The sequence below is a fragment of the Littorina saxatilis genome, linkage group LG15, assembly GCF_037325665.1.
Source record: "Littorina saxatilis isolate snail1 linkage group LG15, US_GU_Lsax_2.0, whole genome shotgun sequence".
NCBI classification, from domain to species: Eukaryota; Metazoa; Mollusca; class Gastropoda; order Littorinimorpha; family Littorinidae; genus Littorina; species Littorina saxatilis.
This window is the reverse complement of record NC_090259.1, coordinates 9,661,913-9,684,374: the sequence shown is the minus strand read 5'-3', so window position 1 is coordinate 9,684,374 and position 22,462 is coordinate 9,661,913. Positions and strand designations below refer to the sequence as shown.

The following is a 22,462-nucleotide window of genomic DNA, read 5'->3' as shown; positions in this document are numbered from 1 at the left end:
TGTGAGAGTAGTTTTGGAGGGGTGGTGTGTGTGTGTCTCTGTGTGTGTGTGTGTGTGGACAAGACTGTGCTCAGAGTGGGCAGCGAACTGCAGCATGTCGCTGCTTTCATTGGTACGTTGCCATGACAGTAGAGATTGGGGGGGGGGGGGGGGGGGGGGGATTGTGTGAAAAAAGACTGCGCCCAGATTGGGCAACAAGCTTCAGCATGTGGCTGCCTTCATTGGTATGTTGGTGCAACAGTAGTTTGGAGAGATGGGGGGGGGGGGGGGGGGAGTGGACAAGACTGAGTGGGGATGAGATGTAGCCTGTCGCTGCTTTCTTTGGTACATTGGTGTAGGGTTAGTTTGGTGGGGCAGAGTGGGTATGTTTGAGGGTGAGACACAGACCTACTTTGACATGTAAGCAAAATACTGTGTGTCTCTACAGGTCTGGAGGTGCTGGCGGTGTGTTTTGACAAACAGCTGGCTGCGGAGTGGCACCATGTGGCCAAGTGTATACAGCAGCTGGCAGCCAAAGGGAAAGTGGGTCTTCCCATGTGGCGCTTCCTGGACTTCCTGGTGACTCACCGGCCTTCCCTCTTCCTGCTGCTGCACCCCTTCATCAGGTTCAAGGTGAGTTATTGTCACCTGAGAACAGAGAGTCTGGTTGAATGAATGCCTCTCAACACCAGATTCTTGCGTCGGTGTGATGTGATGTCAGTTTCAGATGGGTGTGAACTGTGAGATGCGTGTGATGTTTCAGATGATGCGCATGATGTTTCAGATGATGTGTGTGATGTTTCAGATGATGCATGTGATGTTTTAGATGATGTGTGTGATGTTACAGATGATGCATGTGATGTTTTAGATGATGCGTGTGATGTTTCAGTTGATGTGTGTGATGTTTTAGATGATGTGTGTGATGTTTCAGATGATGCATGTGATGTTTCAGATGATGTGTGTGATGTTTCAGATGATGTGTGTGATGTTTTAGATGATGTGTGTGATGTTACAGATGATGCATGTGATGTTTTAGATGATGTGTGTGATGTTACAGATGATGCATGTGATGTTTTAGATGATGCGTGTGATGTTTCAGATGATGTGTGTGATGTTTTAGATGATGCGTATGATGTTTTAGATGATGTGTGTGATGTTACAGATGATGCATGTGATGTTTCAGATGATGTGTGTGATGTTTTAGATGATGTGTGTGATGTTTCAGATGATGCATGTGATGTTTCAGATGATGTGTGTGATGTTTCAGATGATGTATGTGATGGTTTAGATGATGTTTGTGATGTTACAGATGATGCGTGTGATGTTACAGATGATGCGTATGATGTTTCAGATGATGTGTGTGATGTTACAGATGATGTGTGTGATGTTTTAGATGATGTGTGTGATGTTTCAGATGATGCGTGTGATGTTTCAGATGATGCATGTGATGTTTCAGATGATGCATGTGATGTCTCAGATGATGCATGTGATGTTTCAGATGATGCGTGTGATGTTTCAGATGATGCGTGTGATGTTTCAGATGATGCGTGTGATGTTTTAGATGATGTGTGTGATGTTACAGATGATGTGTATGTTTCAGATGATGCGTGTGATGTTTCAGATGATGCGTGTGATGTTACAGATGATGTGTGTGATGTTACAGATGATGCGTGGGATGTTTTAGATGATGTGTGGGATGTTACAGATGATGCGTGTGTTTCAGATTATGCGTTTGATGTTTCAGATGATGCATGTGATGTTACAGATGATGCATATGATGTTACAGATGATGAGTGTGATGTTACAGATGATGCGTATGTTTCAGATGATGCGTGTGAACTGTGACACGGCCCAGGAGTACTACCTGCAGCAGACCATCAAGGACAAGCTGCACGGCTACAACTACGCTTACCCCAAGTCCACCGCCACCATCCTCCTCACCCTCTCCCTCGACCTCCAGCAACTCAGGGACCAGCTGCAGGCAAACACTGGCACCGGTAACACTTTAAAATAACAAAACTGTAGTTGTGCAAAAGTGATGAAGGCGGCAAAATAATGGAGATTCTGGTTATTCTGAAAAAGTGACTAAATAAGTGAGATGACAAAATTCATAGCATATCATCACTCACATCCCCCCCCCCCCCCCCCCCCAGCCTCTGTGATTGATAGGTCCCTGTGTTGAGAGAACACCTGCTGCTGCCCCTTTGTTACAGGTTAATTGTGTGTGTCTTGTCAGTGTTCTGTGTTTGGTTGTAGTTACCTATATTCTTTCCTGATGTTGTGTGTGTTTATTTGAATTGTAAAGGGGAAGAGTGATTTTAAAAAAAAAAGATAAAGAAAAAGAGTGATTGTGACAAAATTACAAAAGGAACAAGGATTATGACAAAATAAGTTTCACCAAGAAAAAAATCATGTGTTTGTTTGGATTTTCATATAAGTGACATTTTGCTGTTTTAACTTCTTTTGTAATTTAGTGTGTGCTTCACAAAATACATTTCAGGAACATGTACTTCTGAGTGAGAGAACAGAAAGAATAAGAGACTCCATGTATTGAACCATTTGAGTGCGTTCTGTTATCTTTCTTTTGCTGCAAACTGACCATCTAATGGTGTCACCAGGTTACCGGTCAAGAACGGCCACCTTTGCCACAGACCAGACCGACTTCTCACAGACACAGTTACCAGAGCGACAGTTGCCGGTAAACCTGACTGAGATTGCCGCTGAAATCATCGGACCCATCAGGTCAGGGGTCACCATGAACGCCGTACGCAACAGCAAAGGTATGTGCTCAGTAAAAGGGGCTGTTACTCTGCCACACACCTTAACAATCCTCACAATTATTTCGGAAAACGTCTATTTGCAGGTAAATTGCAAAGGAAGGATAAAATCGTCAAGCACCGCTGAGCTTCGCCTCATTTCCAATAGCCACCAGATTGACTTGCCATACCTGTCAAGAAAAAAAGACCAGATGATATTATTGGCCCAATCAAACTAAACCAACAGATTGACTTGACATACGTAATAAGAGAAAAATAGCAGATAATATTGTTGCCCCAAGCAAACTAAACCAACAGATTGACTTGCCGTACGTAATAAGAGAAAAATAGCAGATGATATTATTGGCCAAAGCAAACTAAACTGTTTCTTTCCTTGTCTTCCCACACAGGCAACCTGTTGTCGCGGTCGAGTTCCAATAACACACCGCCCCACAGAGCCAGTGACAGCAACATGGACAAAGCGGCCTCCGAGCTGTCAGCTGACCGCAGCACCAAGAGAATCACCGCTCACTCCGGCTCCATCATCCTGGAGAAGTTCAACCGCAAACCCACAGCCGAGGATCACTCCCCTACAGGTGTGTCCTGTTGGTTTAAACAATTTTATTCAAAAGAATTACAGATAGCAATGCCGCATACAATCACTTTGATAAATGGAGCACAACAAGCACAGCTTATAAACGTGCTCTTAAAAAGCAATATAATATTTGATTGGGCTGACGAATACAATGTATGTTGGGAGGATAAGGGTATTTGTAGAGGGGGACTGGAACATGCTTTTGGATATGACAACGAAAGGGGCTGAGTAGCCCTGTGGATAAGACGAGAGAAATTCAAGTTTTACGCCCTCACGGCAAAGCCATTAGGGGCATGTTCCCGGGTTTTAACGCGACTTTAGATGAGATACACAAGTGTATGCGTGTTTAGGTGGTATCAGCCATCTGCACTTATGGCAGAATGACCGAGGTCTTTTACGTGCCACTGTGGTGACACGGGGGTGGGAGATGGATACCGTCTCTGGGTCTGCACATAAAGTTGACCTGTGTCCGTCCCGGCCCGGATTCGAACCAGCGACCTTTCGATCACAAGTCCAGTGCTCTACCACCTGAGCTACCCGGGCCCCCCTGTGGATAAGACAAGCCTCCCATGTGGAAAGGCTGACTGTTCAAATCCCAGCCTGCTGGTGTAAGGATGGACATTTTTCCAGTCTCCCAGGTCAACTTATGTGCAGACCTGCTAGTTCCTTATCATCCTGTGTGTGTACATGCAAGCCCAAGACCAAGTATGCATGGAAAAGATCCTGTAATTCATGTCAGAGCTCGCTGGATTATAGAAACACAAAATTTCCAAGCTAAATCTTCCGAAATCAGAGAGTGTAGCTGCCTAAATGGCGAAGTCATAATGGTCATGCAAGTAAAATCCAACTCATGCACAAAAAACAACAGTAAGTGTACATGGGAGTTTCAGCCCATGAACGCAGAAGAAAAAGAAGTAATCCCAAACAGATAGGCTGCTTATATTCCCAAATCAAGAATGGTTAATTACTCTCACCAGTGATTGAATAACCAATGGCTAGCTGAGCAAAGTCTTCGTTTATTGTACGTCGGCTTTAAAGACCACAAGGTTGAAGTTCCAGTGAATGTTTTCTTTCTTTCTTTATTTGGTGTTTAACGTCGTTTTCAACCACGAAGGTTATATCGCGACGGAATGTTTTGTTTTGTCGACGATGAATTCGGGTTCCGTAAAGTTTAGTGTTCTTGTTTTTGATTCTATATGCAAAAAAGCTGTTATTTACCCCACTCGGAGCCGAGCAAGCTTTACTTCACCTGCTGTGAAAGGGAGATGTGGCAAATGTACTTACCAATTTAAATTTAGAGAAGAACTTTTCATATGCAAAGAAATTGTTTTATGATGATGATTGTAGATAGTTTCCACAGCTTGTTTTTCTGACAAAACCATGTCATACAAAACTCTGCTGTGCTGACTTATGCACAGAATCTGTGACGCTGGGATCTCCAAGACTTCAGCGGAAGCCGACCATCTGTCTGCGCGGCGGTCACCTGTCCAAGCAGAACAGTGTGGACGCTGACCGGAGTGCTTCCCCCGCGCACGTCGCCTTCGAGAACGAGGAGTGTGAAGCCCTCAATGGCAGAGGTCAGCTTTGGTCAAAATGTCTCACTTTTTGTGTGTAGTTTTTCCTTATTCCTCTTTAAAAATTCGAAAAAGGGTATTGTGTTTTGAAAAGGTTCAAGTTTACATGCACCATAAATGATTAGCATTGTAGGCCAGGAGTTCTCATAATTTTTGGACTCACCTGAGTAATTGATGAGTCTTAGTAATTCGCAGTGTCCATCTGTATAGATATGACCAGCCGGCATTGGACCAAAAAAATAACATTGAGGTTATCTCAGATGTTTTTGAAGCTAGAGCTTTGAAACTTTGCATACTTCTAAGGTTTAATGATCTCCATACATGGGGTCACAGCGGGATCATGTTCAATTCATAAAAACTCATTGTTAAAGTTATCTCATGTTTTGAAGCTGTACCTTTGAAACTTTGCACACTGCTAGGGTTTCGATGATCTCCCGACTTGAACATACATGTAGTTTGGTTGACCCTCGTCAAATTGTATGGCTGTCTAATTTTAATGTCGTGTCACAGCGCGCGGCCCTGCAGGCGTGGAAGTGGTGGACCCCTCCCTGCTAGAGGACCCTCGCGAGCACCGCCTGCAACGACAAGACGCCCGCAGTCGCAAGACCTTCAAGATCAAACGCCAGAAGAGTAAACCCGCCGTTCGACGATTCATGTCTCACCGGCGCCGCCCCGACATCCTCACCGACACAGACAGAGCCAGCCAGGATGATTCACCATCTCGCACCGCCGTGGTGTTCCAGGAACGTGTCGGCTTCCAGCTTCGTCGCCCCGGAGGAATGAGCTCCGCCTCCAGATCGGTGGAGACCATTCCGGAATCGGCGGAAGCCAAGGTACACCCTAACGCTACTCGCTTGTAGCATGTATAGTGGAGAGATTATTATTATCAGTGCCCACACCCTGTGGTGTGTATGTATACGCGGTAGTGGAGCGATTACTGTATTCTCAGTGCAGACGTTCTGTGGTGTGTGTGTACACCTGCTGTCCGCTGTGTGATGTACTCTACCACAGCCTACTTCCTGATGTCATGTTATTTTGGCTTTCATCTCGTTTGACTTTGAGTTTTCCAGACCTAAGGTTCACAGTAAATGTAGTGTACCGTAACAATACTAGACAGGGGCTGAAGAAAAGGGGAGAAGGGTGAGGGAAGACTGAGTTTTTCAGACCTTACGTTTGCAGTAAATGTAGTTTACTGTAAAAATAAAGCTGTGGAAAAAAGAGAAGAGGATGGAAGATGCATTAACTTAAAAAGTTTTTTGTTTTTTTCCCAGTCCATTTTCTTGGTGGTTTCTTTTCTGTCTTAATTTGTTTCCATGGAAACCAGTGTCAGTTGCCTGAAGAGAATAGTATTAGTCAGTGCTGGAGCCAAATATGGGTATCAATTTTGTTTGGCATCAATATGAAGGCAGCCAGGAGATAGGAGTGAAACTGGAGGGGAGGGGAAGGTGGTTATCTAGGAGGGTAGGGATTCATAAAGTCGCTGGATTATCTGACTTCAAATTTGTTTTACTGCTGGAATATCTGAAAATATGTGTCTGACATTTTGCAGATAAAGATGATAATGCCTGACCCTCATTCAGACATTTATTTTTAAAATACTTTCAAGACAGAAAATGGAACTGGTGGTTTATTTCTTGTGTGCATTCTCAGGCAAGTCTACACAAGGTGGGGTCTAAGGGTTGTGAAAGAACGTAGGGTGGTATGAGTGCCGCATTTCTTTCGAAAAATTTAGCAAAGGGGATTCTTTATCTCGGAATAGTCGTGTGTATATATTCACCAGAAAAGGTGCTTTCATTGTTAGATGGAAAAACTATTAAACTTGTGTGTTTATCAAAGCACTAACAAATATGGCCTTTGCCATTAAAAACGCGACACACGATCGACGGCGGTTTTTATGTTACTGGTTATAGCAAGCACCTGTGGTTTAGACTTCGTCAAAAACAAAAATAACTGCACGGAAAACTCATGCAAGAAGACACATAAAACACGTGGCGTTTCATTGAGTACAAAATTGAAACGAAACAGCTGGAGTTATGAATGGGTTATAGTGTCAAGAACTGCACGTGTTTTCCATTATCGGTACTTACAGCTTCAAATCAACACAAGTTGTGGCCGAAGCAACCGACAGTGGTATTGACAGTAATAAAGGTCACGGGTTTTGAGTGAATGAAACGTTTTACTGAATTAAACGCCACGTGTTATATACGCGTCTTCTGACATGAGTTTTCCGTGCACTTTTTTTGTTTTTGACGATGTCTAAACCACAGGTGCTTGCTATAACAAGTAACATAAAAACCGCCATAGATCGTTTGTCGCGTTTTTAATGGCAAAGGCTATATATATCCGTTGTTGGCACTTGTAGTAAAATAGATTAAAAAAACACTCTGTGTCTATTATTCTACTGTGACTAACACCACATGTCCTGTAGATATATGTAGGTCCTTACCTTGATTCGCATCAGACTAGAGTAGATCTTGATGTTTAGACTCCTTTATGTGGTTCAAACCTCTACCTTGGGTGTTGCAAATACCAATACACTTACTTAGTGCTTTTAGAGATCTTTTCCACTTTTCCAAACAAATATTTTCTTTGCAGTGTTTGGCGTCAATGTTCTGAAACCGTTTTTATCTACAATTTTGTTCTATTGTTTGTTTGTGTTTTTGTGTTGTATTTTTTTTTTTTACAGACAAGACAGGGTTGATTATTTTGGAGATTTCTTTTGTCTTTTTGTGCTAAATGACGTCGTTTATGGTATTATTTTCTGCCCGATATGTGTGTTAATTGTGTAATGTTTTTATAGTTTCATCAGGTGAAGAGTCGACTTGCAGAGTTGAACAAAGAATATAAGGTTATATTTTTATACATTCCGTGTGCTTTAACATGCATTTTGGAGCTCTTTTGTCCAAACCAACGTTCTTCTTGTTTGGTTTTCTTTCATTGAAAGGTTTTGCTGCCAACTGAATTGACTTTCATGACTTTCATGACTTTCATGAACTTTGTGGATGCTTTTCATTTTTGTCATTTTGTTTTGGTTAACTGCTGTTCTCTGTTAGTGTTGTTTTGGTTAACTGCTGTTCTCTGTTAGTGTTGCTTTCATGTCTTCAAGATATAGCCCTTCTGTGGTTGGTCTGAGTTCAATAACATTATACCAAAAAGATGATAACATAAATGTGTTAATTCTTACATACTGCCAGTTTAACGTTTGAATCTGAAAACTTAGTAAGTGGTACAGACTGGAAGCCCCCGTTTAAGATCTTAAAAAAAATGTGAGAACATCGGGTCTTGAGAAGGAAGGCACCTGAAGATGAAGTAAACAGAGGTTATGAACAGACAATCAGAAAAGAAGGGGGAAAGTTTTAAAAGGAAGGGGGGGGGGGGGGTATTGATTATGCATGTTAGAACAGTTAACAATTGCATGATTGATAAACTCAGTCCAACTAGAAGGCTATCTGTTTTTACGAGAGAAAAAACTGAATATTTTTGTAATGGTTTTTATTGTGAACGTACTTTGACTTGTGATGCTGATGTGTGTGAATTATTGACTAACAGTGCATGTTGTGGTGTGGTTGTTTTTAAATCTTTAATTACTGCTGACCTATTTGAATTGAGCTACACATATTTTGGCTGCTGATAGTTGTATAAACTTGATTGCTTTATGCCGTGGTAGCCTTTCATTCTGCTGGTCCTGTTGTTCACAAGATTTGTTGTTGCCTTTGTTTTTATAGAGAAGACAGCAATGGCTTCAACAGTTGCAGCAGGTATAATGTACTCCTCGACTTGATATTGCAAAACTGTTTGAACTGTTCACTAAAACAGTAATCTCCTCAACAACAATATGTAACATATACACTGCAAAGCCCTGTTGTACAATTGTAACCCCCCTACACAACCCTTCACCCCAACCCCTAATTATTTCACATGTCTCCTCTCTTACTGTATACTTAATGTTCTAATATAATGATATCCTGTATCTGATATCTGCCGTCTCAACCCAAGGACGTATACTTCAGAGCACTCGCTATCCTAACATATCACACAGGTGGGAATCCTTCCATATATTACCCATTTCTTCATCCAATTTGTTTTTTTCCACTGCACCGCGGTCTGAATTCTGAGTTCTGCATTGGTGCTAATAAGGGCTCCCCCTCATGATATCATGTGCACCAATTGCTTCTTTTTCCTGTGCAAGGTTGTGTGTTTCAAAGCATTTTACAGATACTGACCATTGATTGAAAGACTTAATACACTTTTAACTTGTTGAATAAAAGACTTTAGTACATGCACATCTCACTTCCCTATGCATGCACATACATTCTTAATGCTAATTGCCAATGCTCGCTATTACGTGCTCTAATTTTGTGTGGGTTTGTAATCAGTTACGTTCTTGCTACATGGATGTATCCAATGAGAAAGCTAGGAAGCTAGGTGGATCATCTGGTGTGTAAGAAGAGTCACTTTAAGGAATGAAGAGAAGCTTGTCAGAGCAGCATGAAGTCAGCGAGCGTTACATGCCGTTTTCTACAGCAGAAAGATGCCAGGATTGCTTGCGGCTGATTTGTGGGGCATGTCTGGCTGGTTTGCCCTGAAGTCAATGTTGTCATTCAGCATGAGATCCCCTAACCCCTTCATCCCCCAGCCCTGTCATCCGCTCGACCCCCACACCCCTGTCATCCGCTCGACCCCCACACCCCTGTCATCCGCTCGACCCCCACACCCCTGTTTGCAGTGCTTCCAGTATCTTCATTGACGCTTGTGGGTTGCAAGAGATATCCTTTTTTGGAATTGCATCACTAATAGTAAACCATTTGCATGGCAAATGATGGTGGTGATGGATGCTTTTCTCTTGGACAATGTACATCTTATCTTTCTTCCTTTTCAAATGATGGTGGTGATGGATGCTTTTCTCCTGGACAATGTACATCTTGTCTTTCTTCCTTTTCAAATGATGGTGGTGATGGATGCTTTTCTCTTGGACAATGTACATCTTGTCTTTCTTCCTTTTCAAATGCACAGCCAGGGCACTGTATAAAGCAGGTATTACGTGTATTCCTACTACTACCAAGGTGGTTTGTGATTCCACACACTAGTTGTGTCAAACATCATTCACATTAAGCTTATACTTACTTCCTTGGGCCCATCACCCATCTTGGGTATAGGTCGTCAAGGATTCATCTCCAGAGTTCCAACATTCATTAGACTTTTAACTTACATTTTGAAGAATGTTTCAGTTTTGGTCAGGGTAGTTGTTGTGATCTGTATAATTTTATAGTTACAGTATTGTGAAAAGTTAGCTTGTCTCAGATGAAATATTATTTTCATTATGAACAAGTTACTCAGTATAAGCATTCATTCAAGATTGTTTTTCTCCCTCCATTAGTTGGGGTTTACTACGTCGTCTTTGCATGGGTGTTGAGTGTTGCAATTTCTTCTTTCCTACTGCATCTATTGGCACGTGCAGCATGTGCATGTTTGTGTAATTAACCACTTGACCTCTATTGAAACGCCAGCATTCTGGACACGCCAGCATTTGAAATTGATTATATTCACTCTTTTTCTTACCTCTTGATTTTGGGGGGTGCAGTATCTGGATGAAAGCTATATTATCACTTGATTCTCATACTTTGTGCTTTATGGGAACATTGTCAACGTCATATATCTATTTCTTTTTATTATTTATTCATTTATAGTTTGTTGGTCATTGAAAGGGAGGGGTGGAGGATTAGATGAAGGATGAAGTACACATTCTGGAATTATTCCTCTCTTCACTATAGAATGCAAAAAGACAAGTTGTGTATTCTTTTCTGTATCATTTGGTGTAAAATCTAATAACATTTCAATCTGTAAACTCCATGGGCATTATCTTTTGCAAGGTTTGATTACATTTCTAAAAAGTTGAAGATGTTATTTTGAGTTGCACAACTTTATTTAAACAATTTGAGTGACAAATCTGTCAGCTATATTTTCATTCCCTTCACCATGTGTTTAGATATTTTATCATAGGAGAGAACTTTGTAAGATCAAATTTATATATTTGTGCCCATTTTATGCAGGCGAGTTCTGTAAAATTTTGTAGCTATCTTTTCAGTGTTTTTTTCTGCTGCTTAATATGTTTTGGGTGGTGGTGGTAGGGAGGGGAGGGGATGAGAGATTAGGTGGATGGGGGAGTTGATAGATGAGCTCCAGAAATAACTCTTGTCGGCTTTGTCTGGGTTGTGAAAGAGTGAATTCTCTTGCTTTTACAGGCATGAAAATTCTCCGTATTTTCCGTATTTTCCGTATTTTTGAAAAAAATAAACCGTATTTTTTTTTAATTTTCCGTATTTTTCCGTTTTTTTTTTTCTTTTTTTCCTAGTCATAGTTATAGTAAAATAGTTTTGGAGCCATGTTTGAATCCAATTTTAAGGCTCAGATAGCCCCAGATTGCACCAAATTGCACCCTTGAAAAAAACAAATTCCGGGGGGGCATACCCCCGGACCCCCCTAGAAGTCTTGGCGCTTTGCGCCTGCGAAACTTGGCGCGTAAATTTTGTTTTCAGTAATTAATTTTTTTTCAGTTTTCATGCCTGTTTTAGTGAGGCAAACTTTCTACACACTCATTGTCCACGTGTTTCAGACACACCCCTGGCCAGTGACTGGCCCATAATGTCACCTGGAACACCCCTTCCTAGTGACTGGCCCATAATGTCACGTGGGAAAGTTTGCCTCACTAAAAGCAAGAGTATTCACTCTTTGACAAGCCAGACAAAGCCGCCAGAGTTATTTCCACACATCCTCTATTTAGCACTGTGTTTGACTTACTGCTGGGTTGACTGTGGCTTGTTATGCCCCCCACTCACACCCATCACCGCCACGTGCACTTGCTTTCTTTTGCTCACAGCCGCCATTTCTTTCTCTTTTTTATCTTCCTCGCTGTCAGCCTGGTGGTCATTCCCGCTCCCGCTTTGTGACAAGGTCAAGGTCACACGATGACCCCACTGTTGACCCTGCCACGGCTACATCGGGCTCGGTCCCGGACCTCCCCACCACCACCACCAGCACCACCCCCAGCACCGCTAAATCCTCTGATCGTCGTCGCACGCCTTCGTTAAGCCCGCCCATCAGCAAGCTTGACGCTCCACCCCTTCGCTTTGACTCTCCGCCCCACAGCTCTGACTCGCCGTCCCACAGCGTGGGTTCTCCGACCCGTAGCTTGGGGTCCCCGGCCCACCGCTATGGTTCTCCGGCCCACCGCTATGGTTCTCCATCTCACAGCTTTGATTCTCCGGCTCACAGCTTGGGTTCTCCGTCCCGTCGCTATGCTTCTCCGCCCCACAAGTTTGACTCTCCGCCCCACAGCTCTGACTCTTCCAGCAAGCTTGAAGCTGAAGCTCCTCCCCTCCGCTTTGAGTCTCCGGCTCACAGCTCTGACTCTTCCAGCAAGCTTGAAGCTCCGCCCCTCCATTTTGAGTCTCCGGCTCACAGCTCGGACTCTCCGCCCCAAAGCTATGAGTCTCCGACCCCGCACAGCTTGCCTTCGGCCGCCCAGGCGCCTGACCACGTGTACGTCGTGCGGTGCGATTCCTCCGATTCCCTCAGCGCCAACGAGAGTTCTGCCTTGCTACGAGACGAGGAGAAAAGCAACTCGCTCAGCTCTCTGTGTCTCTATTACGCTGATGAGGACATCCCTAATGGAGGAAAAGTTTGAACCATTTTCACCTGTGAGGTTGGTATTTCAGACGGGTTTTGGTTCCCAGGATATGCAGTTGATATGAAGAGGAAGAAAAAGTGTTTGAAAGTCTGGAGAAATCCCAACACAGGACAAGTTATTGTGAGGAATGTTTATTGAAGAGAGATACAGTATGTCAGTAGGACCTTGACTAAGAAGCTCAGATAGAAGACAAAACTCTACCAGGCTTTGTTGAAGAGAGAAGCCTTTGTTGAGAAGCCTTTGTTGAGAAGCCTGGCAGATTTTGTGCTTTTCTCAGAAGGTATGACAGCACTTACAGGTAAGGAAATGTGTGTACTATAGCTCAAAGAGCACCCGTCTTTTTTTTTTGCGCTCAAATGTCACTTGTGTGGTATGATGCATCTTTTATACAATGACTGTGTTTTTTGCCCTTTCTTTTCTATGTTGGGTCAGTGGTTTCTAACTGTTTTGGCTCAGTGGTTTCTAACTGTTTTGGCTCAGTCTGTTATTCTTCTGCTTCAGTGTTACCTTAGAATCAAAGAGGGGCCTGGTAGCTCAGTTGGTAGAGCAATCGTGTTATTGTCGGGTCGCAGGTTCGAATCTGGGCTTGGGCGGACACGGGTCAACTTTATGTGAAGACTCAGAGATGGTTTCCGTGTCATACCTTTGTGTCACCCCTGTGACACGTAAATGACCTCAGTCATTCTGTCACCAGATTCCACTGATTGGAAGCAACTGGCTTTTCCCAGCATGAAAAAATTATGAAAATGAAAAAAGTGAATTGAAAGAACTCGTGTAAGAAAGTGTGGGAGTCTCTGTGAGCTTGAGACCGATGCAGAGGCTTTGACATGACCTAGTTGTGCTCAATGAATAACATTGTGGGGGTTATAAAAGAAAGGGGGTGGGCGAGGGCTTTGACATGACCTAGTTGTGCTCAATGAATAAGATTGTGGGGGTTATAAAAGAAAGGGGGTGGGAGAGGGCTTTGACATGACCTAGTTGTGCTCAATGAATAAGATTGTGGGCGTTATAAAAGAAAGGGGGTGGGCGAGGGCTTTGACATGACCTAGTTGTGCTCAATGAATAAGATAGTGGGCGTTATAAAAGAAAGGGGGTGGGCGAGGGCTTTGACATGACCTAGTTGTGCTCAATGAATAAGATTGTGGGCGTTATAAAAGAAAGGGGGTGGGCGAGGGCTTTGACATGACCTAGTTGTGCTCAATGAATAACATTGTGGGCGTTATAAAAGAAAGGGGGTGGGAGAGGGCTTTGACATGACCTAGTTGTGCTCAATGAATAACATTGTGGGCGTTATAAAAGAAAGGGGGTGGGCGAGGGCTTTACAGTAGTACCTGCAATGAAGACCGAAAGTGTCCATACATTGGCATTGCTGGTATGTGTATGTATATGATTGCATGTTATTTATTAAGGTTGATGTACTTTATTAAGTATCAGCTTGCTTGTATGTTTGTTGAAAATAGAGCTTTGATCTACATAGAATGTTGGTTTATGCGAATTGACTTTTACCAGTTTATACAATTTACAAGTGTGCAATAGAAACTTTACCGGAAGGAAAGAGACAGTCTGCTGGCAGATTGTTCATGGCATCATGTACAGTTTCCACTAGAATTTTATAAAATGATGATGGAATATTTGTGAATTAGATCGTAAATGTAATGTGTAATTCATGTAACAGTGAGTTCTAGTTGAGGTAGATTTAAAATGTGTAAAAGTACCCCTTGAAAATTGTGAAACGATGATTTCTAGTCCAAATCTGAAATTCAAGGCGATGGAAAAACATAACAACTTTATCACAGACACTCAGTGCAAGCCAGCACACACACTCGCATGCATGCACACACACACATACACGCAAGCACACACATACACGCGCGCACACACACGCATGCACACACACACACACACATACACGTATGCATGCACACACACACACACATGCACGCACACACGCACGCACACACACACACACACAAGCTGTACGATATGGTTGTCTTCCTCTTGATCTTGTTCTCGATAATGTTTTGATTCGCACAATTGACTTTTGAGACTCGTGGAGAGTCTACCTCACAGAACTAGAAAAGATTGTCTTTGTTATGCAACAAGAACCGTTCTGTGATTGTTGAAGATTGTTGGCCCAACGGGTTTGCATGAAGAAATGTTCTTTGATTGTGAAATATGTCTGAGTCAGTCTCACAGTGTAGTCTCCTTTGGTCATTTAGACATTAGTCTCGGCTCAAACATGTCTGTAGCTAGGCATTTGAATTTTAACAAGTGTTCATAGCCACTAGAGTAGAACGCTTTGTGGGGGTGGAAATTTGTGAAGAATCTGAAGAACTGAACTTATTTAAAACTGCAACCAAACAGAATTAACATTTTCGTACCCCTACTTTAGGAAAAAGATTAATTGAAGTGTTATATCGTTCATACTTTCCATGCCATTAAAGACACTTAACCTGGGTATCTGAAATACAGTGCTATTTGGTGTGGTTCCCCTCAAATTGATGCTAAAATGTGACCGATCATGCCATTGATGCCTACATCATCCCTAACATCAGTAGAGAAGAAATATGCAAAATAACCTGTTGTGGATCGATAATCAGTTAAAATTTCTCCCCCTATGTAAAGGTTGCCAAGGTGTGCCTATTCTGAATTTTAGTAGATTTTTTATTGGTACAGTAGTCCCTTCCATTTCCGGCCCTTTCGTGGGCGTGAACCTGCCCGGAGCGGCCAGCTTTCCCATGACTAATGAGTTTTCCTTCTATAATTGACTCTTAATGGCCGTTAACCTGTCTGACGCGGTCAACGGTCACTGATTTTTGCCCTAAGGTGCCCCTCTTACTCGACAGGAGCGGCACGGTGTGTGTGTGTGTGTGTGTGTGTTGTGTGCACAGACGGCACAGCACGAGCAGACGACATGAATACTTACGCATGCGCAAACAGTAAATACAGACATGCGCATACATGTACATTTCCTGGCAGTCATTTCCGGATCGATCACAGCTGATGTGAGTTTGAAACACTTGTTTATCTGACACTCAAATACATATATAATAATCCAAACAACACACATAGAAACATACGAAACAATAGCTTAGCCAGGACGATCGAGTTAAACACGCAAATAATTAAGATGTATAAACGAAAGCAAAACTAACAGAGACAATGAATCGGCGGCTCGTGGATGATCGCTTTCTTTTCTTCATGAAAACTTGATCGTGTTTTTGGGTTTTTTTTGGAGGAGGAGGGGGCCTGTAATGAACGGCCACCTGATATTTGCGGTCACCTTTGCAATGACTAATGGGTGACCGGATATGGCAGGTACTACTGTACCTTACATTTTTTGTCTGTTTAATTTTTAGGGGTACCCTGTGTTGAGCTGAGGTCACGTGACCTCTGGAAAAGTAATCTTTGATCCGAAGTGTGCCAGATATTTAAGTGAAATGTCTTTAATGGCCTAGAAAATTTGAATGAAATGACACTGCAGCAAAATAGGGGGTACGAGAAATGTGGGAAAAAAATGTGTGCAAAGTTTAGTTTGGGGATAGATACATTTTCATTGAAGTACAGACTTATAGCTAAGTAATATATACTCACGGAATAAAATAACTTAACATGTTTTAAAATTTAATATCTCAAAATCGGAAAAAGTTGCAGGAGAGCGGGGTGGTACGATCATAGAACCATCAATTCCTGAGAAGAGGAAAAAAACCGGAATGTTCTCGGTTGCTTAGTTTTTTCACAATTGGTCCTCAAAGACGCATGGTGTCATTTTGGAGTTTACTAGACTGACGCCTAAGCTTGCCGACGCTGCCGACAGCCAGTGCACGCTGTGTGTGCTGTAAACAGGTAGGCCTGCACTCTTTGACTCTCGGGGCACGTCTACCCGTACTTGAAACCTGCAAAAGGTCTGCTGCTGATCCACGAATATTGCATGAAAGTACTGCCTTTGGTTTGTCCGTTTGTTTGTGAGTGAGAACAACTCACTAAAATGTTTCTTTCTCTTTGCCCAAAACTGTCCACTCTGTCTTTCTCTTTCACCATGCCACGAACGTGTGTGAACGATAGACTCGTCGCAATAGGGATGTTGAGAGGAGGGATGACTTATACTGATGTTGCTAGGAGATTCGGAGTGACCAGGCAATCAGTTGCCTTGTGGCGAAGAAGGTACCAGCAAAACAACGGTAACGTTCGAGACCTGCCTCGCCAAGGACGGCCCCGTGTCACCAATCTTCAGCAAGACCGCTTCATTAGGGTGCAGCATCTGCGTAATCGATTCCACCCGGCTACTGTGAAATGAAATTTGTTTTGTTAAGGGCAGGCACTGGTGTTAAAAGTGATTTTTTTTGTTTCATAAGTGTTGGGTCAAAAATTGTTGCACAATTAAAGAACTCAGTCCATCTCCTGAGAAAATGAAAAAATTCTTTTTTTTGGATCACCGGTTGCCTTGGTAGCAATCCAAGATGGCCACCAAACTGCCACTTTTTAAAACCCTAAGGCTTTTACAAAACCGAAAGGAATTTTGTTTTGGTGCTTGTTATTTATACATTAGCACAATACCCAACTTTTGTTAGAGGCTTTTTTTTAAATCTACAGTCATTCAAAAGATATCAGTGATAAAAATGAGTGACCTTGAATTTTATGAAAAACCGCCCCCAAAAATGGTATAACTTCTCACGAAAATAAAAATTCAACAAAACGCTCTAACAAAATCTGCGAAATAACGCACTCGAGATGTATGCAAAGTTTCAACAACGCAAGTTTATTAGAAAAAAAGCCTTAGGCTTTTGAAGTGACAAAAAAGTAGTTTTGAGAAAATACACAAAACGTGAAGAAAACGTATTGAGGCTAACCTTCACTGCTCCTGTGTAATTTAAGTGCGGCTGCGATCAACCAGTGCACGCACAGTGCTGTCAAACACACAGTGCTAAGTTTGTAAACTCCAAAATGACACCATGCGTCTTTGAGCTCAAATTGCAAAAAAACGGAACAAGCCAGACTATTCCGTTTTTTTGCCCATAATGAGCAATTGAACAAGCTTTACGTTGGTACAAAAATCACTCCTGTAACTTTTTCCGATTTTGAGATATTAAATTTTAAACAATGTTAAGTTATTTTATTCCGTGAGTATACCTTATGCCAAAACTCGTCCCTAAATATATTATCGAGTGAATGAACACTGCATATATTTAATTATGTCGCCAACTTTTTTCCCCCTTTGCATAGATCAGGGCAACTCAGATATTGCTGTTGTGAATGTAACATTTGACATGATTTGACAGTTACCAATTCCTGGTGGTTCTCTACCCATGCTTTTATACAGTCATGATTTTGTGTGCGCTCATTTTGTTTATTTTTATATAGCTACAATTTTTTCCTTGTCATTTGTAAGTCTTCCAATGGCTTGCAGGGGGAACAGTTGTTTTGTTCCCAGTGGCTTACTCCACAGTATTTTTCCAATTTGCTACCGGTAGTTTGTAGTCCTAATTTGTTTTTATCCGATTACCTATTGTTCTTGACTACTGCATGTAGGGTGGTCCAAAATAAGAAAAAAGACCCCCCAGCAGTGATGCCCCTGTTTGAAGGCTCCCATATTGTTATTAATCCTCTGAACCTGTTTTAAGAGTTTCCCTCCATGATTTGTTTTCTTTCGTTGCATTCAAAGTGTCAGACCTATACAACCACTGTACACCTGTTGTGAAGTGATGAAATAAAAGGTACGGGTTGGACCACCCTGTATAAGGACGTGTATAATGTTATGGAGTGGCTGAGGTTGTGTTTGTTTGTTTGTTTGCTTAACGCCCAGCCGACCACGAAGGGCCATATCAGGGCGGTGCTGCTTCGACATATAACGTGCGCCACACACAAGACAGAAGTCGCAGCACAGGCTTCATGTCTCACCCAGTCACATTATTCTGACACCGGACCAACCAGTCCTAGCCCTAACCCCATAATGCCAGACGCCAGGCGGAGCAGCCACTAGATTGCCAATTTTAAAGTCTTAGGTATGACCCGGCCGGGGTTCGAACCCACGACCTCCCGATCACGGGGCGGACGCCTTAGCTGAGGTTGTGTGTGTGTGAATGTAAGCATAGATCATCAGACTCTGACTTCCCTTGTGAAACAAAACAGCAAACATTCAAACTTGATAAAACAAAGCAACACAAGAAGGAAAGAATTGTAGAAAGAGTACTAATTCAAACCCGCTAATAACGCTGATGAGGTCTATGTCGACCAAAAGAGTGGGATTCCCTGTATACAGGGATTCCCACAGGGTGGAGTTTTTCAATAAAACTTGCAAACCATACTGAAATTTCTAAGAAATATCAAAAAAGATTGTAAAACATCAAATTCTACCGATGTCGCTAAGCATCACGTGACTTTTAGCGATATCAGCGAAACACTACAGGACCTAGACCCTGTGGTATTCCCTGTATACAGGAACTCCACCTACAGGGAATCCCACTCTTTTGGTCGACATAGACCCCATCAGCGCTACTAACTACATCCCAACCAAGACGGACTAGGTTCGGCGAACATTGCACTACGTCATCAAACCAGGGGATTCCCCTATTTTTTGGTTGCCGCTGCAAGGTTCGCCGATTCACTCCTGCAAAGCTTGCAGCGCGTCACTGTAACCTTAGACTAACTGACTTTTCATTGGTTGAATATTTGTGTATCTTCATCCTTATAATGGCAGCTATAACGTTGTCAATCGATCACGAGTCTTCTCTCGTGATATTTCTTGATCATGGACTGCTGTCACCACCACTAGTTGGTACACCGAACCAGGCACAGTGTAACATTCGCCGAACCTAGTTGTAGTTAGTAGCAGGCTTTACAAACACAGAAGAAAGAATGCAAACTAAACAAAAGAAAGCATACTAAGGCAACACACAAAAAAAGTGTTTACAGTATCCCGACCGACCCTATTTTTTCGCATGACCCTAGACTTCTTTTTGGCATTTGGGGGGGGAAAAAAGTCGTTTTGGCAAAATAGATTAAAAATGTTTGTTTTTTGAGAAAAAAATAAAAAAATAAAAAATCCCGACCTACCGACCCTATTTTTTTGGCCTATGTTACCGTAAACAGACTATTTTTTATTTTTGGCCTAAAGAAATGCAGAAGAAAGGAATGAAAGAAACTATGCAAAAGGAAGAAAAGTATCAATCGATCAATATGAGGCTAACTTATATCGCGCGTATTCCGTGGGTACAGTTTCTTTGTTTGCTTGCTTAACGCCCAGCCGACCACGAAGGGCCATATCAGGGCGGTGCTGCTTTGACATATAACGTGCGCCACACACAAGACAGAAGTCGCAGCACAGGCTTCATGTCTCACCCAGTCACATTATTCTGACACCGGACCAACCAGTCCTAGCACTAACCTCATAATGCCAGACGCCAGGCGGAGCAGCCACTAGATTGCCAATTTTAATTTTAAAGTCTTAGGTATGACCCGGCCGGGGTTCGAACCCACGACCTCCCGATCACGGGGCGGATGCCTTACCACTAGGCCAACCGTGCCGGTCGTGGGTACAGTTCTAAGCGCAGGGATTTATCAGAAAACTAGACAGAAAGAAAGCAAACGGAAGAGAATAACAATGCAAGCGAAAGAATGCAACACAGGGGAAGAATGCAAACTTTATTCATCACTTTATAACAGTTGATTTTCATTACAGAAACACAGAATAAAGAATGCAAACTTAAACAGTCTGTTTGGGTTTCCTTCGTATGCTTGCTTGCTTATTTAAAAGTGCAATGTGAATGTTAGATTCTAGTTTTGATCGTTTATGGTGTTTTGTTTTTATGGCAATTTTTGCTGTGTTGGTGTGCAATATATGCAGTTGTATTTCTGTAGCTTTTACTGTGAATAAAAAACACCTGTTCATCTTCAACTCTGTGTGTGCGAGTTTTAAAAAAAAGTTGCATAATGTAGTGTGTGTTGTGTTGGTCAACTGTGTGTGTTTGATAAAGAAAAAAAAGGAACAACAGTTGGAAAAATGTAGTTCTGTGAACCACTTGTTGATAATTGTGTGTGTGAAAAAAAGGTGAATAAACGTAGTTCTGTATGTGAACCACATTTGGATAAATGAAAAACAAAGACAACAAATGAAACGCTGCACTTAAGGTTACCACTGACCCCTCCCCATATCCAATGCCTAAACATAAAGTAAGTTCACAAAGACCAACAATTTTCCAAACACAAGTGAAAATACATTCAAGATGGAGAACTCTCAAAACATGGTATGGAACATGAAACAAGTATATCAAAATCTATGATTGACTTTGCCTGAAAGTCACTGAACACAATTTCTTCACTCATTGCAAATACCAGTGGTAAAATACCAGCCCTCATCAGAAAAAAAACATACAAAAAAGAGTCATAACTACAAAGTAAAATCTAATTAATAAATAAAAAATCTCAAATATATGGAGAAAAAGATTCAGCCAGGGATGTTTTCTTGGAAAGCTGGCACATGATTAGTCAACAACAGAATCACTACCTACACTGCAATGATTTACCTGTCAATTGTAAACAGCAAAACCATTCATTCACAATGGAAAAAAAATAAAATAATAATTCAAACTTTGACAGCTCTTCTAACATCAATTTTATTTAACTGGTTTTTGTCGACAACTAGCTTTACAAACCGGAACCTCGTCTCCCCCCCCCCCCCCCCCCCACCACACACACACAAAACTGCACTCGTCTCTCCACCTCCCCTTCAACACACAAGGGTATCTATCGAGGGTATCATATCAACCATGTTCACAGGCCCATGGCACCGCCCATGCCACCAGCACCTCCCATTCCACCCATACCACCTCCCATTCCACCCATACCACCGCCCATTCCACCTCCCATGCCACCCATCATTCCTCCCATCATGCCACCCATTCCTCCCCCTTTGCTCTGGGATTCAAACCAGGCTTTTTTCAGCGAGCGCTTCATCTCATCGTCGCCTTCCTCGTACATGTTCTGCAGCATACTCATCATCCCGGCGTTGGGGTCGCTGGCATCCATGTTCGGGGGAGGTTTTCTGAAGAAATTCAAAAAGTAAGTAAATTAAACACTGTCCATAAAAACTAGGATGTTTTAAAGTTCCAATTTAAAGTAAAAACATCAACAACAACAAAAGGAGAAAGAAAAAAATCCTAGAGACAAAAAAAAAAAAAAGATAAAACATATGTGGGGGAAGAGAGAGAGCATAAGAAGTGGAAAGAAGCCTGAGAGAACGAACTTTTTCCTTGAGGAATTCTTGACTTGTTTCATATAAGAGATCGAAACAGCAAATGCGACAGAATGAGAAGCAATGAAATGATCATGATTGATTGCAGAGTTGCAGAGAGAAAGCCATGGTAGGCGTGACCTAAATGACCAACACGCTGATAGCTCAGCTCCACTTGAGGGGGTGGGGCAAGGAGGATAAGGGCCCATGTGTGAGTGTGTGTGTGTGTGTGACTGAGTGTGTGTGTGAGTGTGTGTGACTGAGTGTGTGTGTGTGTGACTGAGTGTGAGTGTGTGACTGAGTGTGTGTGACTGAGTGTGTGTGACTGAGTGTGTGTGTGACTGAGTGTGTGACTGAGTGTGTGTGTGTGTGACTGAGTGTGTGTGTGTGTGTGTGTGTGACTGAGTGTGTGATTGAGTGTGTGTGTGTGTGTGTGTGTGTGTGTGTGTGTGTGTGTGTGTGTGTGTGTGTGAGTGAGTGAGTGTGTGTGTGTGCGCGTGTGTCTGAGTGTGTGACTGAGTGTGTGTGTGTGAGTGTGTGTGTGTGAGAGAGAGAGAGAGAGAGAGAATAGGAGGAACATGAGACAGAATTATTTCCGAACAACGTCTATTGCTACAAATCAGAGAGAATAAAGACAAGAGT

At 42.4% G+C, this 22,462-nt stretch overlaps 2 protein-coding genes across 3 annotated transcripts in view; one reads left to right on the top strand and one right to left on the bottom strand.

Annotated features, from left to right (window-relative positions):
* The window catches only part of LOC138948502 (protein unc-80 homolog), a 140,286-nt gene extending 126,660 nt beyond the window's left edge, over nt 1-13,626 (top strand). Inside the window, exons 50-57 of the mRNA XM_070320056.1 lie at nt 428-612; nt 1,805-1,976; nt 2,598-2,759; nt 3,146-3,331; nt 4,749-4,907; nt 5,415-5,737; nt 7,705-7,830; nt 11,701-13,626. Coding sequence (XP_070176157.1) covers nt 428-612; nt 1,805-1,976; nt 2,598-2,759; nt 3,146-3,331; nt 4,749-4,907; nt 5,415-5,737; nt 7,705-7,830; nt 11,701-12,588 — 2,201 coding nt within the window. The 3' untranslated portion in view covers nt 12,589-13,626. The remainder of the gene's footprint in view (nt 1-427; nt 613-1,804; nt 1,977-2,597; nt 2,760-3,145; nt 3,332-4,748; nt 4,908-5,414; nt 5,738-7,704; nt 7,831-11,700) is intronic.
* A 6,593-nt stretch (nt 13,627-20,219) lies between these two features.
* LOC138948477 (calcyclin-binding protein-like) overlaps nt 20,220-22,462 on the bottom strand; it is a 45,663-nt gene continuing 43,420 nt past the window's right edge. For both annotated transcript variants that reach the window (XM_070320031.1, XM_070320030.1), the window contains exon 6: nt 20,220-21,631. In XM_070320031.1, coding sequence (XP_070176132.1) covers nt 21,361-21,631 — 271 coding nt within the window. In that variant the 3' untranslated portion in view covers nt 20,220-21,360. The remainder of the gene's footprint in view (nt 21,632-22,462) is intronic.